Raw genomic sequence first — 11,372 nt, forward strand, 5'->3', positions numbered from 1 at the left:
CCGCCTCCTCTCTCCTCCGCCCGCCGCCGCTGACAGGTAACAGCCGATGCACTGCGCATGCGTCCCACCCCGGACCTGAGGGCGGGATCTCCGCGGAAAGGCCCCGCCCCAGCCCAGTGCGGGTCCTGGGCGAGCTGGCCTCAGAGCTGGCACCCTCGGGTGCGAGCACTGCGGTTCGCCCACGGCCGGACACCACCGTGCTGCCCCTCTACCCCAGGAGCTTTAGCGCCCGCTGGGCACGCACGAACCTCTGCTGGGTGCCGAAGGATGGCACCGTTTGCATGGGCTCTTCCCTTAACCATTTTGGCACTAAACTGAGAGAGTCAGAACGGGAGCGCAACGGAAGAGCTGGGTCTCGCTTGCCAGTTTAGGGCTAGGCTTTCCAAATCTGCCAAGCAAGGGTATTTCAGAGCAGTCCCAGTAGGTGAATTTCTCTTGACTCCAGCCTGTGATGGGAACAAGAGCAGCAGGAACCACAATCCAGTCCCGCAGCACACGAGGGGCCCTGGCAAAGAGCACCGCTGGGGTCAGACAGGCATTCACCAGAACTGCGTCAGGGCACAGCCAAGAAGCCAGGTCCAACAGGGCTGGTAGCAGATGGGTGGTTCGGGAACAGACTGGGAAGGGACAGCGAGCTCCAAGCCACATCATTGCAGTGGGTTCAATTGAAAATGCATACTGAGGCTGAGCTACGGCGAACAACAGGGATGAGATTTATCTGTGATTACTGCCAGCAATCACAACACAAAAATATCTGAAACAGAGGCTTTGGAGTCCTGCAGCGATAAAAGTTATCCTCCGTATTAAACCAGACACCGGCCTCGCTCAGTGTGAAAAGCAAAACAAAAGGGAACTGCGAACATCCCACAGGCTGACAGATACTAACGATCTGGAAGATTATCAAAACTTCTTGGCTAGAGCTCTCGGTAAGTGTAAAAAACTACTCTTTACAACAGGCTGACTTCTAACCCTGGAAACAAATGAACAGTTTGCTTCAGCTCTGGCTAAAAAGTTTTGAATCAGCAGAACGCAGAGACGGCTTCTCTAGCAGTGGCTTTGCTGCTGTGGTTAGATCACCTTCCCAGCATCACAGCCTCTGGGAGAAGCCTTGTGATCATTTCTATCTAGATGGGGCCTGAGGGTTATTGACATAATTATGCCAATTAGCAGCATGATCATTTTTCCCCCCTACCTCTGAGCAAGCAGGCTATGCCAGGAGGCACTAGAGTAGCTGCCTGGCCTTCCTCCAGTTCATGGGATTCTACAGAGGCTGGAAATCAGGAAGGACAGTATCATGTTCTGGCCAAATCTGCCCCATCTGAGCATCAGAGCACTTTGTGCTATCCTGGTGAAATAATTAAGATCAGTAGGATAGCAGCCTGGCGATAGGATCACATCTCCACAGGAGACAAACAAAGATTAAAAAAGGCAGGATGCCTCGGGAGCAACACTGCGCACTTGCAAATTGATAACCTGGGGAACTGTCCTTTCCATTATGTCTTTAAGTTACATCTTTGCTTCCACAATTAAAAAAAAATAAGAACACATCTATGATTAGGAAGTGTTTGAGTTATTCCCCCAAATCTGGAAATTTCCAAACCAAAGTTTTTTGTCTGTTGAAGCTGAATTAAAGCCTCTAAGTGACCACACTCACCGTGCAACTTCATCACTTACAAAAATCCACTCTCCCCTTCAGAAAAAAACACAGGCAGCCAAGTATAGGTTTCCCACCTCCTGGAAAAAGGACTAACATTTTCATTATGCATGCCCCTGTGGTGCTCGTTTTTACAACATCTCCAAGAGGGCAGTGAAGAAGAGAGGAAGGGCGCTCAAGAGTATCTGCAGGTCCCTGCTTTTTCTGACTTCTCTTGGCAGCTTGTGCCATACCCTAGGGTGGAGCCCAGCCTGGATTTCTGAATTTGTCAAGATTCAGAGTGGCTAAATAAAAGGAAACAGGAGCAATACTAACAGAGACCATTGCAAAGCTTCTTGTAATGAATAATCCTGAAAAAAGGGGACCCAAAACAACATCAGAGGGCCACGCAATAAACCATTTTCCTGGGGAGCACCAGGTGTGATGCCCATGAGTACAGAGCTGCATTGCTTACCAGTTAGTCAGCTAAACACGCTGTAATTTTACCCAGTGCTCAGTTGTGCTCCACAATATTTATAATTTCCTATTTCCACATGCGAGGCTCATCAAGGAGAGGAGACCTTCACCGACCGCCTCTCCCCAACACAGCAGGAAGGGTGTCCTGTTCCCCAGGGTGGCACGCTGGTCCCAAGGGCACCAATGGTCTCCATCAGTGCTGTCTGTTCACTTCCAGATGTCACTGGCTCCAGCACAGCTTGACTGGGGCACTCAGCCCTGGCGAAGCCCCCAGTGCATTTCAGATCAAGTCTACAGACTGCAAGTTTGTCCTGCCCTGACTTCCAGAAAAATATATGGCAAAAATAGTCTGGTTTCAGGGTGCAGCTGTAACATTTGAGCCCACAAACTTACCCACAGACACTTCTTCCTAACTAGGCAGCGTGATGCTAAAACTGAGGACATTTGGATCAGGTCCCCAGACTGCTTTATAAACACACGGTACAATTTTCTTCATGAAAAATGGGTTATATATAAACTACCAGAGAGATTTGCAGATGCCTGCAGTGAAGAGCCAGGCACAGTCCCCTTCCAGGAGAGCAGGCACAACCCCAGGGGGAGCAGAGCACAGACGAGGCTGCATCTTCTCCCCAAGAAGCATTTTGAAGAGGCAAGCTCCTTCACACATAATCTTCTTCTCTCTAGGGACCTTCTTCACTTCCTTCTCGGTACAGATACAATCCCAGAGTCTTGCAGAGCTTTTTGGGTAGCTGATTGCATGAAGCAGGTTGTTGGGCAAGGAGCCTCGTGCATGAGGGAGCTCCCACGTTCTCAGCAGCACCTGGCTCTGCAGTGCTGGCACAGAGGTATCGGTCAGCACTATCTGCCAGGAGGAGAGCTCAGACCTTGAGGCTGCAAATTAAAGCCAGTGAAAGAAAGCCAGAGAGGCTGCAGCATTTCCCCTGTTAAAAGGAGACACTTTCTGCCTCTCACCTGCAGCCTGTGGCACTGCTGACTCAGAGATCACAGGACAGTGACACCCCAGTCCCCATCCCATCCACCGTGGTGGCCTCTCTCCTGCCCTGTGACCTCCAGCTGCATCCTTTAGCCTGGTGCATCCAGTTACAGGGTAGAAAAAGGCCACCATGCTGCTGCAGAGATACTTCCCTGCAGCCCTGAGCACCCCAAGGAAAGAGCTGTACTCCCTCACTGCCGCCTCACAGATCACTTACTTACTTGGTCACAAAGCCAGGTGAGCCAGGTGCTTCCCCAAGGGAAGATTTCATGGACCAAACACTTCCCAGGCACTTCCAGCCTCCAGGACATGGCTGTTGCAGCCCTTGCTGTACTGTGACCAGCAGCAGCATCCCCAGCCAGCAGGGCCAGGCTCTTCCTGGCACAACTCTTCACAGCTGGAGGGAATCAGCCGCAGCACTCAGTCCCTGCAGCTTTTATTCTTGCAAAATCTCTCCCAGCTCCTTGATACACTTTCAGCTGGTGACAGTATGTTCCCCATCCACCCCCACCCTCTTCTTGAAAGCTCAGTCACTTCCAGTCCTCCTGCAGGGCAGGGATCTGGGCTGTGACACTTAAGGAGGTTATACCATATAGGGTAAATGCAGGGCACACCACTGCTGCCTGCCTGGTAGCTTCACCTTCCTGCCAGCTGCCTGGCCAAAGAGTCACCAGGGCACCCTGGGCTGGAGCATCTCTGCTGCTCTGGATCACAAAACCTAGGGCTGATCCATCAACTCCCACTGCCTCACTTGCTGAAGCAGCAATGGGACACTTATGTGATGCTCCGAGAGGGATTCAGGCTGGACCAGACTGAAGCATCCCTGGCTGGCCGCAGCTTCATGCCTGAGCCACACAATGAGTTATGTAGACATCTCTTTTTTGCACTGGAAAATCCAGAAAGGAATAAAGTCAACATCTCAAAGCCAACAGAGGTTGCTAAGTGACAGCAGTGCTTGCTTCTGTCCCACTGGTTACAGCGTGCCTATGCTGCAAAGGAAGGAACTGAGGAGTAAGGGACGTAAACACGACTATATTGCCAAAACACTCAACAGAAACACAGTTGCCAAACATACACATTAGCTGCATGTTTTAGCCGCCGGGAGAGAAACATTTACTAGACATCAACTATTCCAGCCTTGGAGCATTTTACCTGCAGAGAATTTCAGGTATTTGCAGCGCTCATGAATTTGCCAATTTTCCAGCTGAAATGTATTTCCAGATAAAACTTGTAGGGCAGCAAGGACAGCTGCAACGAACTGAGGTTTCATCCTTGTGTTGTTTCTAATAGGTGGCTTTTGTTTTTCCACCAGGATGTGGCATTACACAGCACATAGGAAGCCCAGCAGAAAGGCAGAACCGGGCAAGGGAGGGATGAACGCAGCCTTTGTATGAGCTCCTGGGGAAGAAAGGAGATGGTTTCCATAAAATAAAGGGCACACACACACAAGCCTATGTCATTGGAATCATGTTGAGAATTGAAAACTAGGTTAAAAATAGACTAAATGCAGCACTGCTGATTCAGTGGAGAAATTTGCCATCAACAAGCTGGATGGGTAAGAGATAACTTTCAAAAAAGTGCTCATCACAGAGATTTGGAGACTAACTGTATGGGAACAGACATATCTTCACCCAGCTCACACTCCCGCCTGGTCTCTGCCATTGACCACCAACCACGTGCTGCCCTGGACATGCTACAGTGCAGAGGAGCAACCGGGTGGTGAGTAACATATTGAGGGCATGCACCCACACTGCCATCCTTTATCTGAGGCAGGGAGCAAGCCAGCTCTGCTCTCCAGCGCCTGGGAACTATCAAAAGCACTTATTTAAAAAAAGCATCTGCTCCCTCTGCATAGAAGCGGGCCAGCCCAGGGAGAAAGTAGGGCACTGATTAGTCCCAGAGCTGCTTCTGGGGTATTATTACCATCCTGGACTGTGGGGGGTGGCTGGGGAGGGTTTGGTTTGGGAAGCAGCTGATAAAATGATGTCCTCACTTGGGATGCTGGCAGCACAAGGGCACATGGGGTGATGGCACAGGGTTGGTGGTGAAGCATCGTGGTTCCCGAGCAGGTTGTCCCTCAGGGTCCAATGTGCTTTGGTGTCTGCAAGCCAGTCGCTATGTGTCAAACCTATTTTGGTACCAGCAGTTGCAGGGGAAAAGGAAAGCCTCCCAGATGACTCCTGAAGAACGAGGAGTACCAGCAGATCAGCTGCTCTGTAATCAGCCAGGACCCAGGGTTCAGCTCTTCAGCTAAACCTCAAAGGGAAGGACCAGGCTTTGAAACTCTCAGGAGACAAAATAAGCCACCTGGGCAGGAATGGGGTGCTGCACGAACACCCTGATGGGTGTTTTCCTGCTGCTCTTTCATCCTGCAAGAAGGCTGGCCTGCACCAGCTGGGTGAGCAAGGTGCTGCCTTGCAGGCTGGCACGCCCAGAGACGTGAGCACAGGGCTGGGTCCCTGCTGGCCCAGGGGGTTACAGGTCCTAGCTCACAGTGGTGATCACTGGAATGATGCAGGAGAGAAGCAGGCACATGGTGGGGTCCAGTCTAGGGAAGACAAGAGGGTAAGGGGCAGTTGCCTATCCCCAGGATGTGCCCTTGAGTGGAGGTGACCATACCTTTTCTAGGTGTGCTGGGAGCTCCAGAAATAAGCCTGGCAAAGGACCTTGGGCCTCAGAGCAGCCCTGAGCACTTTATTGTCACAGCTCTTAGCCCACCCACACATATCTGCAACCAGGCTTGAGGCAGGGCTGGGGCTCTGCACAGACATCAGTCACCAGGGATGCTGGAGATGCAGGAAAGGCAGCATTGGAGGGAAGGAACTTCGCTGGAGGAGAAGGTCAGAGCAATGCTTTTCCCACAACAGGAAAGCAATAGAGAGTGAGCCAAACACACAGCACCTTTCTTTCCTAACCACCCCAATGCTGCACAGCCCTCTATAGTCCTAGACCCCCTCCTGGGAAGTCATGCTGCAGGAAGTGCCTCCCCATGCCAACCCCATCCTTCAGGCAGCCCCAGGCCACCATGAGCCCCCCAGGGGTGGCAATCCCAGCCATGAGCACCCCTCCGTTGCAGGGCCGCAGCTCCCATGTGGGGACACCCCTCTCATTCAAGCAGCATCAGGGCCCCTCTCAGAGGATCTTGACGGCCTGCAGCATGTCTGCCAGTGCATACGAGCTGTCCCAGGGCCGCCCAGGCTGCCGCAGGGCCGCCTCCAGCACCCGGGCACGTGCCTCCAGTTCTGCGGGGTGCTGCCGGCCCTCGGGGCTTGGCTGGGAGAACAAGATCTCATTGACCTCCCCTTCAATGTGGCGTGAGTAGAGCAGTGGGAAGACGTCCCGGAGCGTGGCCAGGACGGATTCCTTCAGCTGGGCATCGCGGCACACCAAGTTGAGCACGAAGACTCCTGCAGCAGAGTGAGGGATGGGAGTTCAGGCCAGGCCATGCACACCACCCCGCTCCCTGCCTCCCTGCAGGAACGCAGCTGAATTGGTGTCACCCTGGCAAAAACAGCTCCCCAGCAGCAGCACAGGGAGTACCAGCACCCTCCAGTGCCCTTGGCCCAGCTCCATGTCCCTGCCACCACGCAGGTCGTGGGTGGCCAGACGATCTGTTCCCAGGTACCGCCTACACCCTCTGCTTTCCTGCAACCATTCTTGGCCCCCCAGGGATGTCTCAGCCTGCCTGACCCCAGGCCACCTGCTACACCCTGCTCCCTGCTGTCACAACACCCACTGAAACACCCGGATCCAGGACCAACCAGGAACGGCAGATGACACACAGCAATCCAAGCCAGGGATGCTATTCTCCAAGATGAGAAACAGTGGCACAGCCTTGTTACTCAAACCCCACACAGGACCAGCCAGCCCAGCTGCAGGGACACTGCTGGATCTCCTCTCTTACCTTCTGGCTTGAGGATGGTTTTAACTTTCTGCAAGAAGGGCTTTTCCACAAAGGCTGGTGGTGGGCAGCTCATCCCCACTGTGAGGTCTTTGCTGTCCACATCAAACATGATGGCATCGTACTGGGCTGGGGCTGCAGAAGGGAGTGCAGAGACTCATTATCCCATAGAGCTGTGCATGGTGAGGAAGCAACAAATGGGCTGGTCAGGACATCCACTCTGCTATGTTATGGGCACTAGTCTCTCCCCCAGGGTTTCTCTTTCTAAATGAAACTCACAGCAGCAGCCCTTGGCACTAGGGGAGGCAGCAAATCTAAGGTTCCCTGCACATTTTGGCAAGGACAGGCCTGTGAGCTGCAGAGATCTGGTGAGGCTGGAGTTCATGACATGTGGCAGGAGACAGGAAGCAGAGTGAAAGCAGTCCAGGGCTCCAGTGCCCAGCACGTCACCCATTAAGCTCAATGGGGTGCCTGGGATGCTATGCGAGACGGTACCTTCAGCTGCCAGCTTGGCCACATAGTCCAGGCCATCGGAGATGTACACCCGCATCCGGTCACCCTGAGAGAAGCCGAACCAGCACGTTGCCACGTCCACCATGGAGGGGTCAATCTCCACCACAGCTATATGGGCCTGCGAGAAGTAGTCGTGGACGAAGAGAGGCAGGCTGCCCCCGCCAAGCCCTACCACCAGCAATGCCAGCGGGGTTCCTGCCAACACAGAGCACCCAGGTGGGCTGCTGTGACAGCCGTGTTCACACCACCCATCCCACCCCTCACCCATCCCACCCTCCACCCACACTGCTTTGGCAAGGGCACATGGGGTGCCCCAGACAGAAAAGCCATTCCCAAGCAGCTGGGGCATGGAGCCATCCACACGCCTGCCCTGCATGCAGCCTCCCACCACCAGGCAGGTTACCTGGGAGTGGAGTAGGGCCTCCCAGCAGGCAGAGCCCTGCGACCATGGCCTTGTGGTGCTCGCAGCACAGGTAGCTCTTGTCGATGGCTGCAGGTGGCTCAGTCGGGCTGGGTTTCTTCTTGTCCTTCCTCCGTTTCTTCTGGCCTGAATGACAGGAGGCATCGGCGGGTAAGGCAAGGCCGTGGACAAGGGTGTTTTCTGGGGACTAGTCTCCCCTAGCTCCTGTCCCATTCACTAGGCAAGCAGCAGAGCACAAAAACACTTCCAGAGCCACCCTGGCACAAGGCAGGTAGGTCCCAGCAGGACTTTAATCTTCCTCCCCTATCAATCTCACTCTCTGCCACACCAAAAAGTCACCCTTGGCTCCTGCACCTTCTTGGCTGCTCCACTTACCTGGGAGAGGTGCAGGGGACAGGAGCCGGGCCTCCGACTGCACCACGTTCCTGTTGTGGAGGAAGATGAGGCGTCGGAAGTAGCAGCTGCCGTCCCCCTTCACATCCTCCACAACGTAGTCCCCGCTCAGGGGGCTGGTGTCGCAGTGCTGCACTGTCCGCACTCCGATGTCCCCTCCTGCAGACAGGAAAGGCACCTGTAGGGAGGACAGGGACTGGTGTGAGGAAGGAAAGGCTAGGGGAACAGACTCCAGTGGGGCTCCCACTGTCCTGACCAAGGCTAAAGAGCTGGGATGAAGTGGACACACTGTAGGAGCAGCAGGATATGCTGCAGACAGCCACACGGGAACTGGGGACCAGTGCATGGGACACCAGCTTCCCTCCTGTACACGTTTAGGGGTACAGGGAGCAAACACGCCGAGACTCCTTGCAAGGGCTCAGGTTTGGGGAGTTGGGGCAGGAAGGAGGAGACAGAAGGAACAGAAGAAGCTAAAGCCAAGACTAGAAGGCGCTGGATGCTGTCAGGGTTTTGGGATGCCTGCTTTTCTTGGGATGCTGGGTTTTGGAGGGCAAGGACTTCACACTAAATCCTGCTATGCAGGCACCTCAAAAATCCTGCCTCCAAGCAAAGACAGCCAGCTGGAGGAAGAAAACACAGGAGCTACACCTGAGGCCAGCCTTCTCCCCGCCAAGGCAGCCAGATCAAGCATTGCAGCTCAGTCTCTCTCAGAGAAGAGGTTCTCACTGCTGGCAGAGCCAGCCTGGCCCCAGTTTTGGGGAAGCTGAGTGAGGGGGCCGGGTGGTGGGGCTCACCTGCTGCCGGGCAGGGAGGCTTGGTGGGGCCAGCTCCATCACCTTCCCTGACAGCTCCGCCTGGATGCCTGCCATGCCCTCGTAGCGCTGCTCCCTGTGCAGGGCCACAGTGACCAGGCGCCTGAAGCCCGCGCTGGTGGCCAGCTGCCTCCGCCCTTCCTCCGTCCCAAAGAGCCACTCGGTTTCTCTGCCCTGTGGGACTGCAGAAGGGGCTGCCATCAGCCTGGGTCGGTCCCAGTCTCTGAGTGACCACCCCAGCCTCCAAGAGAGAAGCTGCAGAGAATGGCAAGACATCACAAGGAGGTACCACTGCATGTCTAGAGCTGTGCTCTAGAATCATCAAAAGAGCCAAGACCTTCCCTGTTTTGGGCATGCTCATGCAGAAGGCTGAAAAAAACAACTTCTCGTAAGAACTGGGCATCCAACAGCCTCACTAGCCATTACCAGGCTGTGCCAAGCAAAGAGCGAACAGCACCGCTGGCAGAGCCTGATGTGTCTCCGCAAAGTGCAAGTGCAAAAGTGAAGCACAGCCCTGAGCAGCCCAGCCCAGGACACGGCAGCAGCTCCAGACACAGGGTGACCAGCAAGTCAGGACACCTGCACGGACCAGCAATGCTTTTCCAGCTGCACCAGCTGTGCTCGAGCTTTACATAGCGATGTGCTCTGGTGGCTGTCACCAGCATCAGGGCAGGAATTGCCACCTGGGATGCAGGGCAGGCAGCATCCCTCTGCTGCCAGATGGGCACACACTCAGCCAGCAAGCTCTGTGCTGCTCTGGAGCTGATCTCAGCTTGCACCTCCAGGCAGACAAATGTCCCACTGCAAAGCCAAGACTAAATCATCAGCTGAACCTTGCGCAGGTGGGTTATTTCCCTCTCCAGCCCAGATTTCAGCAGGGCCAGGACTGCTAGCCATTTTGCAGAGCACCATCTCATTGCAGGCAGGAGATACTGTACTCACTGATGAAGATAGCAAAGTGATTGTCCCGGGAAGACTTCACTGAGGGGCTGTCAACCACGTGCAGTGTGTAGCGAGGCTTCCCACTCTCTTTGTCGCACAGATCCAGGGAAACCTGCTCCTCACAGGGGCTTTTGCTCAGCTGGCTGCAGAGCAGGGCGTAATGCTGCCTGTCCTTCACTGCTGCCACCAGCCGCTCCGTGTTCTCCACCCGCATCGGCTTGTCCTGCTCCTCAGAGCAGATCTCCAGGATCTGTGGTGCCGAGCCGGGGATCTTCCTGAACTTTGTCATGACATAGACGAAGACCGGTAGGACAAACTGCTGCTTGTCCCCACTGCTGGCCACCTGATGGACACGCACGACCCAGCCCTCCTGGCAGAAATATTCCACTGCTTTCTTCAGCACATGGGCTTGAGCCAAGGAGACGCAGAGGTAGCGCCCTCCTACCTGCAGGACCCGGCTGATCTCAACAAACATCTTGTCCACCTTGGCTAGAGTGGCCTCCTCTTCGTCAGTGAGGATGGCATCCAGCGTGCCTTTGTCCAGGACCACCTGGAAGTGGGCATCGGGGAAGTCCATCTGAAGCATGTCCATCACCAGGTAGCTCATCTTTGGCCTCTTGCTCCCGCTCCGCTCTCGCATCTGATGGATCACAGCGTCACTGATGTCGATGTTCACGATGTCCTCGCACATCCCCACGTCGTACATTTGCTCACTCAGCTCCGAGTTCCCGCAGCCCACCACCAGAACCTGGGGAGCACCACAAGAGCAGCATGATGACAAGAATACCTTGGGAATGTGCCCCAAAGCGTTTTACTAGCAAATATCAGCTACAGCCACGAGTCCTCTGTGAAAACCACCCCGCAATGCCTGCAAACCCACTCTGCGGGGCCCTGAGATAACGCTTCGTACAGAAGAGCCACCCAGACAGGGAAGCGACGCGTCTGCTGCACCTCTTTTTGGGGTGAACGGGGTGCTTTAACCCCCAAAGCACGCCGTACCAGGGCGGGTCTCCCCTGTCCTCATGCTACGGCACAACCGAGGGCTTTGCATCGTCCGTGTCAGCATGGCTGGAGCCGGGACGGAGCGGTCCCACGGCGCCGGGCTTCCGCCGGGGCTCGCCTTGTCGCGGGGCCGGACGTACTTGTGCAAGACGGGGCAGAGTTCCGGGAAGGCCCCGTACCACTCGAAGGGCCGCTGCCCGCGCTGCCGGAAGAACCGATCCCAGTAGCGGGCCGAGCCAAACTCCCCGGGGCTCCGGGGCAGCAGCTCCATGGCCCGGACCCGA

At 55.1% G+C, this 11,372-nt stretch overlaps 1 protein-coding gene across 1 annotated transcript; it reads right to left on the reverse strand.

Annotated features, from left to right (window-relative positions):
- Positions 1 to 6,236: 6,236 nt before the first annotated feature.
- Positions 6,237 to 11,359, reverse strand: METTL13 (methyltransferase like 13). The gene is made up of 8 exons (XM_010186790.1): positions 11,207 to 11,359; positions 10,087 to 10,834; positions 9,127 to 9,326; positions 8,315 to 8,510; positions 7,922 to 8,065; positions 7,501 to 7,713; positions 7,009 to 7,140; positions 6,237 to 6,511 (listed from the first exon to the last, which is right to left on the reverse strand). Exons 1-8 carry the CDS (start codon positions 11,357 to 11,359, stop codon positions 6,237 to 6,239), a joined length of 2,061 nt encoding a protein of 686 aa, XP_010185092.1.
- Positions 11,360 to 11,372: the final 13 nt, after the last annotated feature.

The sequence above is a fragment of the Mesitornis unicolor genome, unplaced genomic scaffold, assembly GCF_000695765.1.
Source record: "Mesitornis unicolor isolate BGI_N332 unplaced genomic scaffold, ASM69576v1 scaffold32190, whole genome shotgun sequence".
Classification (NCBI taxonomy): Eukaryota; Metazoa; Chordata; class Aves; order Mesitornithiformes; family Mesitornithidae; genus Mesitornis; species Mesitornis unicolor.